Source organism: Galleria mellonella, unplaced genomic scaffold, assembly GCF_026898425.1.
Source record: "Galleria mellonella isolate WM207_F2 unplaced genomic scaffold, CSIRO_AGI_GalMel_v1 utg55, whole genome shotgun sequence".
In the NCBI taxonomy this organism is placed as follows: Eukaryota; Metazoa; Arthropoda; class Insecta; order Lepidoptera; family Pyralidae; genus Galleria; species Galleria mellonella.
The window spans coordinates 4,908,955-4,928,552 of record NW_026442115.1 but is presented as its reverse complement, the minus strand read 5'-3'; the positions used below and the strand labels follow the sequence as shown (position 1 = coordinate 4,928,552).

The 19,598-nt window shown below is 31.2% G+C and overlaps 1 protein-coding gene across 3 annotated transcripts in view; it reads right to left on the bottom strand.

Annotated features, from left to right (window-relative positions):
* Nucleotides 1–19,598, bottom strand: part of LOC113521431 (breast cancer anti-estrogen resistance protein 1) — an 82,911-nt gene that overhangs the window by 9,258 nt on the left and 54,055 nt on the right. Inside the window, exon 1 of one of the 3 annotated variants that reach the window (XM_052898929.1) lies at nucleotides 546–731. The exons of the other annotated variants lie outside the window; for them this stretch is intronic. Coding sequence (XP_052754889.1) covers nucleotides 546–623 — 78 coding nt within the window. The 5' untranslated portion in view covers nucleotides 624–731. Of the gene's footprint in view, nucleotides 1–545; nucleotides 732–19,598 lie in introns of those variants that run through there. 3 annotated transcript variants of the gene reach the window in all.

The following is a 19,598-nucleotide window of genomic DNA, read 5'->3' as shown; positions in this document are numbered from 1 at the left end:
ATATATATATATATAAATACATTTACATACATACAAATATTAAACTTAGATTATACTAATTTCATAAAAGGTGAAGTTCTCCATCCTTTTTATATTTAGATATATAATACTTATAGGTACCTAACTTCTATGCCTACTGATTTTAATGAGTTTTTAATCGAACGTGTTTAATTTACACTTGTATTAGTGCTTTATAAATATTGTCAAGATTGATTGTCTTTTTGGAAGAAATAAATTTTAATTAGATGGCATTATTCCAAATTTACAAGCAATATGTAGACAATTTAAATATTTTTTAAATTTGATTAATCTTTAATCTTGTATCAAGTTATAATTGATTTTAAATGCAATATAAATGTAAAACTGTTAATGAATTTTATAACTAATTTTTATAGTAAACCTCAAAATATTGTACATTTAAAAATAAAATGCATGCATGGACTTTAAGAATATCTTTGCGTTTTATCTTTTTAAAAATTTAAAAGTACATGCCATTAATATACACATTTTAAATATACAAAATAACATTTAAAATTTATATTAACCTTTTTTTCTGGCACACGTATAGATGCGAGCACATAATATGATCCTTTACAGTTGCACATGATCACAATATTTAACATTTATCCTCAGCTTCAACACCAAATTAATTTTTGTATATGACGATTATCCTTCCATATAACAAATCACAAAGTCATTTGCAGTAGGTACAGACGCGTCTACCCGACTAGGCAATCGACGTAATACTGCCAATCAACAGAGGCGAACTAATTAGTTCGTCTCATTCATCGAAAATAAATTAATTAAATTTGAATCATGTTATTACAATATTTTGCTATTAGTTTTAATATTTACGCGCGTATGAGTCATGGACAACGTCATTGATGTGTACCAGATCAAGGAGGAATAAATAAGGTATGATACTTCTAATATGCAGTCAGGCATAATTGCTCGATTTTAATATCAGTATTTTATATATAATTGGTACAACGAATTCGACATAAACATTAAAAAATCTTATATAATTTTTTATACTATAAATATTTGAGTCCTGATTTTTTTAATTAATGCATAGTAATGTATGGTTAATAATTTATTATTAAGTATTCGTACTTCAAACCATAATAAAAAAATTAAGGTCTAGCAGTTAAAGCAACAAGATTTACAATTCATCCGTGTATGTTACGCAATACCTTTTCCAATTAAGTATAAACTCATTTTGATAATTCTCTTTGCATTCAATAGGATTTTTTATCATCATCATATCAGTCTTTAACTATCCACTTCTGTACATAAGCCTCCCCCTTGGGGGGTTTTGCCAGTAGTTACCATGCTTGGCAGGCGGACTGACAACCGCAGTTACGCTTTAGTGATGTTTTAAATGGGACGCTGCTGCCCCTCCCTTGACCATTCCCAGGGAACTTCCCTTGGTCGCCTCTTACGACAGGATAGCAAGGGATGGCCTATTATATGCGTGGACTACACGGGAAGGAAGGATTTTTTGTATAATTCGATAATTTTGGTATTACATAGTTTGTCGCTGTTTTCTTTGCGAAACTGTACCTTAAGCTATTTTTATTTCTCTTATGTACATATTAAGCTGTAGATTCACCAATTTCATACAGATTAAGAAATTTTTTAATTCAAAGAATTTATTACAATACTATTAGTATTGTAATAAATTCTTTGAAATCCCACAACACTACCGTAAGTATTTTTGTTTTGCTAGGACTGTAATCGGTCTTTTATGAAATAAAACATATCTCTTATAAAATAATATACTCTTCGCAACACTCAAATCAATGCTGGTTTCCGATAGAAATTATAAAAATAAGTTCAATGCTTTAAATGATATATGCACACTCAGTGACCAGTTTTACCTCCAATAGATTTGTTATTATAAGACAGTTCATATCGACTTATTTTGATTAGATAAACATATCATATCAGTTCACCTGTTATTACGAAAAGTATAATGATGATGATGTAGGTATTATTTTGTACTTTGAACTAACAATAACATTTGAAACGTACTTAATTTAATAGTCTTTTAAAAATAGACTTTCGGTAAAAGTACATGAGAGTTTAAAACTTTAAAAATCATGATATCGTTTTACAAATTGAGAAGATAATATTAATGTGAAAAACAAAAGCGTATAGTTGAATAGAAAACACCTCCTTCTCGATGTTAATTGAAAGTATAGAATCTACTTCCTTTATAAAAGGTTAATGTGTACCGGATATCAAGACAAAGATGATGAATCATAGCGCCAGCCAGCATTCGCGGAATCGGTCAGGCACTGCGCGGGCGCAGGGCGATCATCTCAACATTCACCATGCACGTAACCCGTATGGGTGAGGTCATTGTCTGACCTTTAATTCACAGAAATGGACAAACAAGTATAATGAAATGAGTAACGTAGTGTAAATAGGGAACTGATGGCACTTTTGCGGTGACTGGTCATGTTACAGAACAAAAATATGGCGACTGTCAATGAATAAACAGGCATTTATATTTTTACCTTTGTAACAAATTTACACTTAAAATTTTATTTATCCTATTAATATAATTTACACTTTAATTTAAACCTATCCATACTTTATAAGAATAAATAGTAGTTACCCGCGACTACATGCGCGTGGCCAGGATATGTTTACTGACCGGGATAAAAAGTAGACTATGGCATTCTCCAACCCTAAAGACACAATATACGAAATTGGTCAGTGATTAGTTATATCCGTTATAGCGCTGTATGGTAACAAACACATTTATAATATTAGTAAAGATTATCTTAAATTAAATTGGTTATTTCGCCTTAATCATAGATAAAACTACGGTGCAATACTATGTTTTAATCGTTCAGAAATTCGTAATGCAAATTGCCATGTATATATGTATGCCAACGTGTATTTAGAATAGAGTTATATCTCGGTCAATCAATATATCCCGAATGCCCAGTCACAAGTATCACGTCTCTTAAATTTTCCTTCTAAACTACAAGTCTGTTCATACCTATATTGTAACTTACCTATATATTAATTATATTTTCCTTTTTAACTCGATTTCTTAATAAAATGACAAAACCAGTAAAAGAAATAAATAAGTTCTAGGTCGAAAAACAACGCTTCGTAATTCCTTTATATGAAAGGAAGGATATACTCGTAAATTATTTTTTGCGGTTTTGTGAAGCAATATTTCTTCAATACAATTCTGTAGGTAATGCAATTTTTTAGAATACAATTTATGGCGTGACATAAATAACCTTTTATCTTTGCCAATACTAAACCAATTTTGAGGTATAATTGTGATCGATTTATCTGCGTAAACATTTTCTTGAACATCGTTTTTGTTTTCTTAATTTATAAATAGTTTTTAGAGACGACTTTGTTCGCACAACCGAGATATATTAATAACCAGAATATAATTATTATAAATTGTATTCCACACAATAAAAACCAGTTATTTTGATTTAAAAACTAACCTACCGAATCGATTTTGATAAAAAAATTCTATGGCTCCTATTTTTCAAATCGGTTTAGAACTGATGGAGTTATGAGATAACAAACATAAAAAAATAAAATTGAATCGGTTTTTTCAACCGACTTCAAAAAGAGCCTCATTCTCGCCTCGGTTGAAAAATCAACCTGTGTTCTTCACCAATACAAATACTATGTGTATATTAAATTATTAATAATTTTTTTAATTGTTAATGCACCAAGATGTAATAACAAAAAAACACTCTTTTTTATATTTATAATATATTAGTAAAGTTTAAAGATTATTACCACTGGCGCCAGACTAAAAACCACATTAACAAAACAAAAAACTATATATTAAATAATGAATTCATTTGTCTTTATATAATGCAATATAACAAAATAACTTTAGAATAATTATTAATTTATAAATAAGTTCAACTTGCAAACCACAAGTCCGCTAGGTCAGAAACCGCAAGGTTAATTTTTTTTAAATATAAAAAAATATTTTTATATACTACGAAAAATTATGTTTTTAACAGTTAAAATGTGTATGTATGTAAAGGTATTATTAAATTTTGGTAATTAAAACTTTTATTTAATTACACAACATATAAAAGTTCAAACTTAAGGTATATCATTGAAATAAAAAAAGAAGTAATTTTTTTTAAAAAGAACATATGAGTATGTTAACAAACTTATGACTAGGCTGTATGGGCCATGCTCTTTGCCTGTCCATATTGAACGAATTTTAAAACAAACAACGAGTATGTTAACAACTGTAGGCTCAGGTGGCATAAAGAAAAACATTATCAACTGTTATCCGTATGATTAATAACTCAATTTTCCCACATTTCCCCGAATATGTTGGATTTTAAATCCAACGTATACGAGTAATACTTATACAAGTAGCGAGGTGTCGCCCTCTGTGATCAACCATCGCATTGGGATTAATTAGGTTTGTAAACGATGTAGGCATACCATCATCAGAGACTCAACAAACTGCGCTTAACAAACTGAGATATAAAAAAAATTCAGTTCTGCAAAAATATGCAATATGTCTGAAATGTAAGTAATTACCTTCTTATTACATTATTCTAAATCGACTTACCGCTTTAAAAATTACCTAGGCACAAAAAATGTATAAATCCAACAAGATACTAACAGTTCACTGCGCCTTCTATTTATCACGCGAAATTACTAAATAATTAGTAACAACATACATTACACAAATAACTATTGAAAAAGACCCTTGTTTATTCAACACGAAATATCGATAATTCATTGATTTTTAAAAACGACTTTAAATATTCAGTCAAACGCGTATGGTTACTTAGTTTTCGCGGTCGAATAGTGGTTAAGCTGTTACCATGTGAGTCGAAAATCAATGGGTTTCAAAGGGACTGAATGGCGCTGCTAGCGGGCGGCGACCTACGAAGGTCGCCTTCTGCCACCGTAGTACGCGAAGGGTTACCGCGCATGCGCACATGTCACCTCTATATAATCTTGTTGCCTACTTTACATGTAGGCATTTATATCCGTTTCAAATAATAGCGTTTGGGAAATTATATTTTTATAAATGTCTGGCTTTGCCAGCATATACCAGTATATAAATATGCTATATATTAAGATATAACCTACCTTACCAAATTTAATGAAAAACCGTCCAGTAGTTTTTGCATGATAGAGTAACAAATATCCATCTGTGTCAAATAACTTTCGAACTGAAATCATCCTCGATAGATACACAAATAAATAGCATGTTCCATAGGAAACTTACATGTTTTTACTGCTACCGTTATTGGCCCTCAACTAGAACTCAAGAAAGAAATACCATTTACAACTAACAACCAACTCGTATAATCATCGTGTCAGACAAATAAATGGATCAGGAAGCGTCTGCACTCATTTTAAAATAGTCTTCTCCGCGACAGTGCATTTTCAATACAATAAAATCGTTGTCCGGCGCCTCGCGTCTAGACGCATCTATTATTTTTTTCTTATAATACCTATACAAGCAAAAACCATTGCGTTTTCTTTATATTTACCGACATACGCATAAACTATAATAAGAAATGAATAATGTAATTCACTAGTTATATATGTATAAATAAACTACAATAAGTAGTCCGCTACACCAATAATATTATAATGAAAAAGAATGTAATAAATTATATTAATAAAAAAGAACCTTAAAAAATTATTATTGTACATCAAAAACACTATTAATATGCTACTGTATTTCACTTGAATTTTCTAATTGTCATTATATATATATATATTTATATCTTTGCTACAACAAAGAGTTCAATAAATAAATATGCAAGTTTATAAACATATTTTAATATCGCCTCAAAAAATAATTTTATTTAAAGGCACATAGATAGACACACTTTTAGGCAACACAACTTTATCCTAAATCACGTAAGCAAAACCGAGTGAGACACTGCTAGTATATATTACATATTTATACATTTCGAATTCCCGATTGCTTTTCAGCTGTATCACAGAATACAATTAACAAATCCTATAATTGATCCGAGAGACTGCGGTAGGCTTCTGTTAGATCGGAATTAGTCCGGCAAAATGTGGCAGGAAATTTAGTTCACCACAACTAAAATGTAATAATTGTGAGCCTACAGTTGTGAGTGTGAGTATGTTAGATGGATCTGAGCGATCTCCCTTTTTGGGGTTTGGATGTTCTAAAATAGTCTTCCAAAATTTTGGGACTATGCCTAATGAGTAACAGAGCCGAAAAAGACCGTAAGAACTCCGCGCCAGAGTTGGCTCCGGCCGACTCAAAGCCAAAGTCGCCTAAATGGATGCCTCTGTCCTACTCATGTTTCTACCATGAAGCAGCTGTGTTTTGATGGCTGTTTCGGTTTGAGGGGTGAGATATGGTAACAAAATTACCGGGTACGCATAACACCACAGTTCTCAAGAATGGCAACGCATGAGGGGTATCGCAGTATTCTGAGATCTCTACGGTGCTATTTATATCTATAGCTGACCATCACTATTTTTATTTAGGTAGAGTGTTTACTTGTTTGTCATTCTAAGTATCATAAAAAAAAATTAGGAGCTTAAAAACCAAAAAGTAACAAATTATCTCTATCTACATTTACTAGTAAGAATACATAATAAGCTATGTAGTACCTATATTAATTGTTTATTTCATATACCTACGCCTATATATATAATATCTAATATATAGTATCCAATTCAATATATAGTTAATTCATATTACTTTAATATTATATTATACATGTATTCAAATTTCAAACTTAGACACGATAAGAAATAAAATATCTGTTATTTTTTTGACATTTCTAATTTTTAAGTTGGAACTCTGAATAACCATATGTGGGTACTTATGAGGCGTATTGGTATACACCTGCAGATAAGACGGCATCAACCACTTGTATTCACTCTTATTGGAGATTGCTAAAGATAACAAAATACAAATGTACGTTGAGGAAATAACCAAACTTTTTATTCGTGTCAGTACGAGTATAATACAGAAGATATAACCTATGAAAAGCGACAATATCAATGTCGAAGAATATTAACTATTATAATAATAGTGTTTGATAACATTGAATAGCGAATGATATGTATAATCTATTAGCAATCATTGAGGTATATTACGTTAGTAGGTACATATTAATAAACAAAAATATGCGAAATCGTGTATGTCTGCAAGTGACTTAGTTTTGCTGTTTGCTGTACAAAGAACAGTTTGTTGTTTCTTAGTATTCAGGAATGGCACCATTGGAGGAATTATGCTGGTGTCACGGTTACCTACTAATATTATAAATAAAATTATTGTAGGAGTTTATAAAGATATCTCTTTCTGTTGGTATGTTTTTTATTCAATTGCTCTTGAACGGTTAAACGATTTTTTTTTTATACACTACTTAGAATGGCAAACAAGCTGATGGCCCACCTGATGGAAAGTGGTAACCGTCGCCTATAGACATGAGCATGACACAACTGCTTTATTTATTTGTTACCTCTTAACACCTTAACAGCTTAACAATTGACAATAAAATTTGGTATACATATATAGGAAGGAGAAGGATATAGAGTACTTTTTATCCTAGAAATTGAACATATCTCAGTTACGCAGACAAGGCATAAGTAAAAGCCAGTTTTTAATAAGCGTAACATGTCGTTCATGTTACCACTTTCGGCCAGGTGAGTTCACCTTGTTTAGTAGGTATTATTGATATCTAGTCGCTTTATCGAACCTAAACAAGAATATCATTTACACGTTGTTATCATGCACGATAATAAATACAAAGCCCCTACAAGGCAATTTGTCAACATCAATAACAACCAACCAGTGCGTGATGATAAAGACATTTATCCCTTCTTTACATGATTTTTTTTATTGGTGAAATAAATCAAGGTGATATAATTCATGTTCAAAATTAAAGTAAAAATGGTTTAAAAATAAATTTGACAGCTATATTTTTTTTTCTGCAATGGACATTAAAAAGGTATCCAGACACGATCAACTTAAAGTGAACTTGTTCTTTTATATAATTTTTGGGCATTCAATGTTATGATGGAAATTTCCACCATTATGTAAAGAAGGTTAAATAATTCTCCATACCCATATGGATGAAAGCTTAAAAAACATAACAAAGTAGCTGAGAACTAATCCTCCTCCTGTCATGTTTAATTTCCGAACATCATTTATAACAGTCGTTGTAAGTTTAAGGTACTTTTTTATCTAAAGTTGGCACAATTAAAGAAAAAAAGGCTGAATTGTATTTATTATCTAAAGTTGTTCCCTTGTAAATGCAAATTACTAACATCTAAACGTTTCTAAAGGTATATGTAATACTTACATAATACCCAACACCTCCGTCCTCCCACAGTCTCCACCATTAAATAAAAAAAAAGACATTAAATATGATGGACGCGGACTTTTCTTCGTAGCAATCTACGGGAGAAAGGGACGTTCAGCAATGGTGAAATAAAACCGAATGAAATTACTTTATAAAAAGGTACTTTAAACATTTGTATTTTAACAACTTTATTAATGTCATTTATTATTATTTATTATACAAATAATGTAATAGAAATAATGTAATAGAAATACGTACTCATAGCTTAAGCAAAATAAATATTAGGCATAATTAACAAATACCTACCTACCTCTACGAATCAAGTCTCTAAAATTCCTAGATACGAAATTGCAAAATTTAGTTAGTTTATTATTATCTCTTATTTCTTTTTGAAAGTTCTACATAGATATTGAATCTGGCATATTTAATGTGTTAGCAAAGTAATAACATTCAATATTCAAAAGGAAATCTACTAATGCTTTTATGGTATCTGTATAAGAAATAGAGGCATCTTAATGTAGTCTTTAGTTGAACTTTGTAAGTACGTTATACGTGCATGAGTTGAACTAATAAATAGATTGACCCTAAATACCATAGATAAGATTCAAACATAGGTTTTATGGGTGTTTATAGCTTAAGAGTAGAAAGACCTATAACATTTATCAAAATTCAAACAAAACAGTTCGTTAAAAACATAAACATTAAAATTTATGAATATTTATTTCATAACTAAAGTTAAAAGGTACAATTTCAAGTAAAATTCTATCTAACAGGGTACATCAAATTAAACAAACAAAATACAAACAGGGAATTGCTACCTACTGTGAGTTAGAAATGTGTTGATATAAAGATATTTCTGAGTAAATACCTTTTGAATAATATATCTCCTTTTATTTTTAGGGTAATAACCCTAATGAATATTCCAACTTTGGAAAATCCTTAGTAAAATTAATAAATCATTATTATTGCATATTAGTATGTAGTTGTTTACAACGGCTACACTTAAAAGCGTTAGGTATATGCTGTTTTCATGGTAGGTAATTCTGATACTTAAATCACCTTTCTGAATAAATAATGTCATAGAAATAAGATAGTTTATCAATATTTTATACTGACTAAAAAGGAGATATTTTTGTTTAATAAAAGGCACATAGAGAATAAAACAAGGTGAAGTTAGTTTTTTTTTAATGGGTGAAGATGGCATGGTAACCCCGCTTGCGCTATCGGTATACGCTGGCGAGGTACCAGTGAAAGGTGACAGGTGAAGATGTGGGCAGATCAGTTGGCCCATAGTGACTAATGCAATAAGAATTAACCACTATGGTTTCCAGGGGGAACCGCGTGGAAGTTGACCTAATAGAGAGTATTGCTAGCAATGGGCTGTTAAATCTTATTACTAACAATCCCTTTCCCCCAATGAAGTTAGGTTGTGCGATCGATATACAATGGTAGAGTACCAGTAAGTAAAGCTGAGAATGAAGTCAGGTAAAGTCTAAGGGATCACATAGAGGTCACCTCCATGTTCATTGCTAGCAAGCTATGGAGACGCTAGATTCGATCACTAACAACTCCCTTTCTGGTTTAGACAGTGCTTTAGTAGATCTAAAGATATTGAATAGTAAAATATGAGAATAAGCATAGGTATCAATGATAAATATAAGTAAGGACGTCAATCAATCATAAGGGCAATCTGTGGAGCAATCAAGAATCAAGACAAATATTTTGATAGGTATATAACAAGCTTAGATTAATTTTCCAATTTGTAATAAAAAGCATAATAATTAATTACATAAATATTTTAACATGTAAGTAGAAGGAAAATTAATAAATACCTATACATTAAGAATAATTTTGTCATTCCTACTATCTCGTAATAATGGTGACTACTCCTTCAATTAATTTATAAGCATTACATATGCGGTTTGGGTATATTGACCGCATCATTAATGTTATTTTCGTTGTTACACTCTATTGTAAACTAAGTAAACATAAATCTTTACGCACGCAATCTTATGTAGGTATGTTACAAATACAAAACCGTTTAAACAGTGAAATCAGCATCCGGAAAATAAATAACCGTATTCTCTATTATGGGTAAACTACTAAAAGAAATAAAGAAAATATATTTAATTTATGACATACTCATGAAAATACTTTATATTTACTAACAATTTTGATAACAAAATGTTGAATGTCAAATATAGGTCCACGGAGCGTAATGTAATGAAAATAAAACCATGCCTTAATGGGAATATTATAGCGCTGGTATGCAGTATAAAATTGAACTCATCCTTTTAATCCCTATCATTATAAGCGGACATATTTCCAAATAAACATGGGTCGAAAAATGATAAAAAATTTACAATTTTTTTTAACTTAACATTGGAGCGCACCATATTAATACAGATGCCTAACTACTTATAAATTATCACATACTATATTATAATTGAATACAATTTATTTTAAAACCAAAGCACTTGACCAACTTGAATGGTTAAGGTAATAAAGCTTCGTGGGAAAACATGGTAAGGTGGTGTAGGAGGGTAATGTAGATACACCGATGTTGGTGTTCCCAGCGGGCCGATAGACATGATATGTGACGCCTGTCCAACATGGTAAACATTGTTTGGTCATAGTGGTCATGCCTTTATGATAATGTAAACGCATCGTTGTCAGTTACCACGGGCTGGAGTTTATGATGAGGTTGCGTTAACTGTATTGTAAACGGATAAATGTACCTATTACCACAGTTATCTATTTAATGTTTATATTATAATTTTTTTATACATTATTTAGGACATTTAAATATGAATCAAATATTGTCATGAATAAAGTAGTTTTTTTTTATGGATGATGATGGAATGGTAACGCCGCCGGCGCTATCGATATCTAATGGCGGGGCACCAGCGAGGAATGATAGGTGATAGATGAAAGCAGATCACTTAGCCCATCGTGACGAATTTTGACTAGAATTAACCGCGATAGTTTCCAGGAAGAACCGCGTAGAAGTCCATCTGATAGGGAGTACTGCTAGCAATGGGTCAGTTAAACCCCATTAATAACAATACCTTTCCCCTCAATATAAAGAAGTTACTGTACTCTTTCTGTATTACTGTAGTATTCTATAGATTTTTTTTCACATTAAAAACTGACCGTTCAGTCTGGGTAAAATTAGTAAAGAAGAAAATTACAACAATCTACACACACATATTTACACACACACACATACAAATTTAGTCGAATTGAAAAATTTCTTAGACGAAAATATAAAATGATCTAATCAGGCATAAACTAAGAAAGTTTTGTCTATTTGTAAATTTATAAATGAAAAATAAAACTTTAGCTTGTTTATGTGATTTGAATATTAATTTATTCTTGTTGCACTTAGCATCCACCGTCATCGTATAAGTGGATACTTAAATTAAAAATGTAAATTAACAAAGTTGCCATTATTTATCAAGAATTTCAATAAAAACATTACCACGGAGACAGCGAGCAGTCGGACAACGAGGGGGCGAATTGAAAAGGATCCCTTCCCGACGGGTGGCGAGGATGAGGGAGTCGGCAGTAATGCAATTTATAACTACATATTGTAGTTATGTAGAAAAAGAATTAATGGATTTTTCTTTTTAATCTTTTTAATAGCAATAAATTTAAAACTCTATTTCATTCATTATTTAAATATGATTACCTACTGTTTTTTCAATACAATAAAATACAAAAACTAAAGCAAATTGTAAATAGGCCAAGTCTATGCTCTGTTTAGCCACAAAAAAGTATTAGATCTTATATGTGTAAATCTTCATTGTAGAGATTTATGTATTGGGTAATGGAAAATGTCAGATCTTAATAATCTGCATTATTTCTCAGAACATTTTTGTGTGTATATATATCAGCCATTAACTGTCCACTTTCCACTCAGTGTTATTACAATATATTATGATACATAGATAAATTATTTTTATTCTAAGATAACCTAAAATTACCCAACTCTACCCCTCTCCCTCGCCCTATAAGTTAATATCTTTAGATTGTGTTCCACAAAAAAACAACTTTAATTGTGGCAAAACTTGTTTGATTTCTAAACTAAACTACTGTAATCAACAACCAATCTGTAAATACATTGTTACAGACAAAAAACGATTTTTCCTAATCGATTTACAACTGACAGAGTTATGCGGTAACAAACATATAAAAATACAATCATCTTTCTGAAGTTGGTTAATTACTAAAATTCATTTAAAAGATTACTTACAAATGTGATACTTTAAGTATCCTTGAAGAATTGCATCAAAAAAAGTTTATGAAAACCATTAATCACTAAACAACTGTGTATTATAAATAGTACATTGTTTTATAGATTTTATTCACTAAACCGCGATAATTAAGGAACCCGTGTCCCCATTTCTGTCGCCCAATTACCTATCTGTCGCAAGGGAAAATGCCAAGTTGCAGTCTGCGACTGACACTTGTGGCTGGACTGTTTTGGCACACGGCCAAAAGTTAAACTGTTACATTCAACACGCTACCACTGAACGTGATGTGGACAGAATATAAAAGTTATATTGAACAATAAAATTACACTTAATGAGTATACGTAATTCAAGATCTCAGACAGATTAGGCACGTTGCATAATTGAAATAGATGTGACATCATATTCCAAAGGTCTTTATTTATCATAAATAGATCGTTATCATCATCTCAGTCTATATCTGTCAAACGCTACACGTTAGCGGCGGTAGTCACTTACCAGGTGAGCTGCATGCTCGTTTGCCTCCTGTGTTGTAAAAAAAAATATGCTTCCTGGATATGTATATCATCATATCATATCAACTGTCCACTGTTGAACATAGGCCTTCCTCATAAAAAGAGTTCTACCAGTAGTTGACACGCTTAGCAGGTGGGTTGGCAACCGCAGTTAGACTTTTGTTGATGTTTTAAGAGGGACGCAGCTACCTATCCCTCGACGACTAATTTTTGTTGTCTCTTACGATACAAGAAAAGAAGGGGTGATCCATTCTGTGCATGGATCACACGATGGTATATATTTAGGTATATATAAATATAAAAGGCAGAGAATTCAACATATTAATTTGTTTTATAAGTGAAAGTGACCAAAGAGCGGATCACAGAATATTGAACATACCCATCGCTAGTATTAGCCCTATGCCATCTCCAAGTTGTATGATGGATTCTTTTAGGATAACTCCAATTACATCTTGAATTATGTCAGTCCATCTCATTGACTTGCATTCTCTGTCGCTCTTCTCCTATACACAACCAGTAACGAAAGATGCATTCCTTCTGACCATACCTACTCTTGGGTAAGTTTTATGTAAGTTTATTAGTATATCTTTACTACTCTAATTTACGAGTCTGTACTAATATAAATCGTCTCTTCTATTCATTTATTAAAAAGGACTTAAGTCCAAATAAAAGAAATTAATATTAAAATAGAAGCTAAGAAAAATTTCATCCCAATTGACTTCAACTACGCTCGAGCACGTCTGTCTGTAAAGAATGCGATCCTACCCCGTGGACCAATAAATATACAGTGGTGCCTAGTATCTACTAGAGACCATCTGCCTACAACGTGCAAATTTGCATAGACAATGGCGGGATGTAGCTGTAATCTAGACTGGAGCCACATTGGAAGCTCGGGATTGCGACGTCATTCGCGGCACATTATTATATAGCTTATACTTATTATATTATATAGTACAGAGTCGAATTGTTTACTATACATTGCTTAAGTAATACATAGATGTTTAATTCACAAATATACAGTTTAGTAAAAGATGCAAGATTATTTTTATCTTCCAATGAAATCAAAGTAATTCAGTTTATCAGTTATGAAATTTTACTGTAATATTTAAATTGGTATAAGTATTATAAATTAATACGAATTCTTAAGTGTCAGTGTATTTACAGTTCACATAATGTCACATGATTTTTTAAATAGAAATCATTACGAAATAATATGTACGTAGATACGTTAATTTATTTCTTTACCTAAGTTAACTACTCATTATTATTACAATTTATTAAAGTCAAAGACAAACTAATAGTTTTCAGACCAGAGTTAATAAAAACTTATTGATGTCAAACATATTATAGAAACCTTTGTTCAATTTATCTTTATATCACCATCATATCATTTTTGTTAGAATAACATTCGGTAGAATTCTTAGAAATTATGATGAAGTAAAGCATTTAAAACTACTGAAAGACATGCGGTAACAATGAGTGCGTTGATAGGGCACGTGTTGCGTGAGCAACTCTTTATGAGGCTCGAGTTCCAATGCAATGTGATGGACTTTACAGTATAATGTACAGAAGAAGCCCACAAATATTAAAACGTGTACAATGAGTATTAGTCATAAATGTTTTATAAATTGTACAGCCATATTGAAACACAGACGCCGAAAGGATATTCAAACAATTACGACAGATGCACAACTGCGTACTCGAAAACTGAAGAGACGAGTCTAGAGCAGTGCATCATTAAACTTAGACTAGAACAACTAATTAATACAATTTGCTTTCACATTAAAAAAAAAAAGAAATAGTCGTTAAATGTTAACAAAGACAAAAAGAACCTAATGATATTAGAATAGAAACGATATAATTGGGTTACCAGAACGCTCGTGTCGTATCCCAATGTTCAAGTCACATTACATAACATAATTTTAATCTGTAGTACGGTATGCAGTACTTAATAGACGCGTAATATAGTTGTCCAAATGAATTTAATGTAATGCGGCGTGTATTATAAATTTGGCATTACGGAGGCAGCCAGACGGCACTCTAGAATATGCATTATATTAGCATCGACTACCTAGCTAAATCAGCGCTTCTCAAACAATACTCACGTAATACGAAACCCTTGATTACATTATACAGTACTACGTCCGATAAGGCACACACTAGTTAGCATTAATGTCACTTGATATACAAAATATAAAAATATCATTATTAAAAAATTTTAAATTACAAATGCATATATACTAACTGTATAAAAATACATCACTTATTAAATTAATACACCAAAACGCTTCGAGTCTAAAATGTATCAAAGTAAAATTCAAATAGATTGAATAGCTGAGACGTCGTTTTGTGATCAATCTGGGGAAACAGTAAACAACTTTTGAAGACATGGGTCGGTGCGGTATTTCGCAGCTATACCTATTTACTGAAGTTTCGTAGGACAACAATAATTCAAAGTTTGAAAGCTGCTGCTTCTAGACGAGTCAATGGCTCTCTAGAGACGAAACACGTACTTGCACAGTTGCGGCACTACTAAACTTCCCCTCATCTCTGTTTCATTATTTATTTGGAATATTTTCTATCTTCTTTACTTATCCATTAAACACAACAGTGGGTTTGTTCGTTGCAGCTTAATTTGATTGAACGAAATTAGATCAATTATAAGGAAATATATAATTTGTTTATGCAAATATTTAGTCAAAAATATTGTTAAAATTATTCTCACTAATATAATCAAAGTGTATGTATGTTTCTTAACTTTGGCACTGAACTCTGGTATTATATGGGATGAAGAAGGATATAAGTTTTTTATCCTGGTCAGTAAACATATTCCAGTCACGAGAACAAAATTGTGGGTAAAAACTAGTCTCTAATAAAAATCTAAAATTATCACCTATAATTAATTATTAATTCTATTATTAATTCCTATATAAAATTACACAAGTAGATGCCTACTCTGAATACATTAATTAATTCAAAAGGAATTTTTTAAACTGACAAGATTACCTTTATTCCATAAAACCCACAATTAGGGTTTAAATGTGGATATTTTTTGCTCGCAAAAAGATGAGCCAACTCCCTCGGCACGACGTCTCTTGACAGGAGTAATTTTTCCACCCTCCGATTTTTAAGCGCGCAACTTGAGATATAGCTATGCAGTACTCTCAATAATGTACCATTTTGCTCCCCCAAATAGACGCAAACAATCGTATAAACATAGACACGCGTTTCCATGACAGCGGTTCAAGTAGACATGTTGTTCTACCATTACAGTCACATAGCCCTTATCCATCACTCCCGTAATCCAAATTACTTTCTTCCTTTGTCTTAAGACAAGTTACTGTGTAGTGTCTGCCCATTGTAATCAACACTACCGATGTGTGAAGGTAAAAAGCAATTACAAAAATTATGCTAGCTCACGGCGTCTAATGAAGATATTCTACTTTCTTGAATGTTAGGAGATGTTTTAAAAGTTTGTTATTAAGTAAATAAATTAAGCTCGTACATGAGCACAATAGACACTTAATTGTTCCCACTTACATAATAAAATTTATTAAATTTGAAAACTAATTTTACATGGCCATTTTTAAAAGTTTCGAGAAAAAAGACACTAATAATAAATACAGAACATATAAAATGTTTAAACAATAATGTAATTTTAAATTACGATTAATATTCGTACAATTGCATATAAAAATAATATTGCAGAATCTAGAGATGTAATTACAAATTTATGTTCAAATTTAGCCAATTTCATTCTATGTTACTATTATACAATAGTATCGTAGTAGTAGTAAATTAAAACTTTAATGGGTGTAATAGTCCCACTTTAATATTTCAACCCATAAGAAAGGGAAACTAATTCAGTTCCATGACAACGATTCAAGAGTTTTGAATTATTATATATATACTGCTTTTTCTCCGCGACATCGTCTTGAATGTATTGATTGACCAAAATAAAAGGTAGCCTCATCATGTCAAATACTTTGTTTATACCAAATTTCATGACAATGAGCTGAATAGTTAAGATACCAAAAATGTAATAAACAAACATACTTTCTTATTTATAATATTAGTGACATTATACTCCTACGTTTGCACAACGTACACAACGTAATACTTCATTATTTGCCGTATAGTCTCGTAAAATGAGCCATTCTTTCTTTCCCGTGGGTGGCGTAAGAGGCGACTAAAGAAGCTTAATGGTCGAGGAATGAGCAGCAACGTCCCTCTTAAAACATCACCAAAGCCTAACTACGGTTGCCCATCCGCCTACCAAGTGACAACTGCGTGGCAACTACTGGCAAAACCCCCCTTATGTGGAAGGCCTATGTTCAATAATAGACAGTTAACAGCTGACATGATAATGATGACACGACGTAATGATTGTATTATAATTAATTTGATTAAACCATATATAATCATTAAGTCAGATCGGAAAGAATGCGGCATCACAGAGTTCAGAAGTATCCACCCGTGTGATGTGGGAAAGATCAATCGATCTGATAAACGTTGGATGTACCGACGTCCTAGTCCTCGGCAAACAAATAGTGAAGGGTAGTGACAATTTGATGAATAGCCTGTCGCGCTGTCGCTTCTGTCTGTCTGTCTAGTTAGCTGTGTAAGGTATATAATAATCAGGATTCAAAGTTTTACATTATACTAACTGTTTCCCACGGTTTTCCCCACGCGAATCAATATATAAAGTATCATATGTGATAAGTTACAATTGTGAAGCAAATTTCCTTCTAATATGTTCAGCTGTTCAGCGTGATTGAGAAACAAATATGTTTATAAACGTTCGCATTTATATATAATATTAATAGAATAATAGAATTTATTTATAATACATATATATATCTTTATAGTAATGCTTATGTATATATATTTCCTAAAATTACGTTAGAAATTCTATTATTTTTAGACAATAGTAAATAGCATTATAAATATATTTTCTGTAAGTACATCGAAACAATACAATAAATCACAGTAAATTACACAAACGTAATAAACTAAAATATTCTGTTTTACCAAGCAGATAGTTTTATTATTAGTAGCGAGAAGATTTCATTATTAATAGACAGAACAATACAATTTAAATTATTAGAAAAAAAGACGATAAAACCTTAAGCAATATAAAAAAAACTATTAAACAATATACATTGAGTTGTGGTCTATACTTTTTCAAAAGAATGAATATATAATACATATATTATAATTATATTATATGTATAATGCAATTCGTATCATACGAAAGTACTGTGTGTTGATGTTAGTCGCAGAACAAGGCGGACATAAATGTATACCACAAAAACTAGTTTTAAATTTTCGTAATTTTATTTTGTACGGTAGATCAGTGAAGGATTAAGTCTTATTGCAAGATTAAATATTTAGAATACAACAAAGATACTTCCAGAAATTGTTAAAATCGTATTGTCGAATATAAGAGAGATAGGTAATGTAGAATATGTTCGGGATGCGATAACTTTCTTAGGTATAATTTTATTTGCTATAAAATGGAGGTAAGGAATATCTTTATGATACAACCAAACGATCTCAATTCGTGCCCGACAACACGAAGATAACTATATTGGGCTAATCACCAATAAGTTTGAATAATGGCACCAACACAAGTTATGGGAACAAATTAAACGATCGCATGTTTCATTTGTAATAATTGAGGCAATCAGTTTGCTTATACAGGCCAAATTGGTTGCGTGCCTCCCAAAATATTCAGTTGGCTGAACTTATTCGAGACATTTTTCTCATTTACCCAATGTTAACACGTCAAGTTTCGTATATTTTCTGGTCTATGGGCTAATTAGTGATTGATGATGTTAATTTGTTGGGCAAATAGATGAATTCAATGTGTATGCATGATACATGAAATGCACGTAAAAGTTATATATTTAATATAAAATTTATATTAAATATTGTAACAATTTGCCGCCTTCTTACTTGATTTTCTTTTTTGCGTTACATTTTTGTTAGTTATATAGTAGAGAGGTAAATAAATAATCTATCTAATGCCATATTTGAATGTAACTTGAGTACATTACATATGTATTACAATCCTGTCATGTATCATAATGCATTACATCATCTGCCCGCGATGACTTTATAAGCAATGAGAATACATTGGAATAATAATATGCATTATTTAAATTTTAGAATCCTGTAGACCGGTACTATATTTTTTTATACATACTTATCCTAACTAATATTATAAATGTAAAACTGAGTTTATTTGTTTATTACCTCTTAGCGCCTTAACCGCTTAACCAATCACTATGGAATTTGTATACACGAACGAAGAAGGATATAGACTACTACTTGTCGTGGTCAATCAACATATAGTTGTATTATAATAAACGATTTTGATAGGGTTAGTGATATGTAAAACGTTACAAAAAAATCGTCAATTCATATAGGCAGATACTCTCCATGTGATTGTGTGATTACTACAACTGCAATCCTCAGTAAGCGACGACGACAGC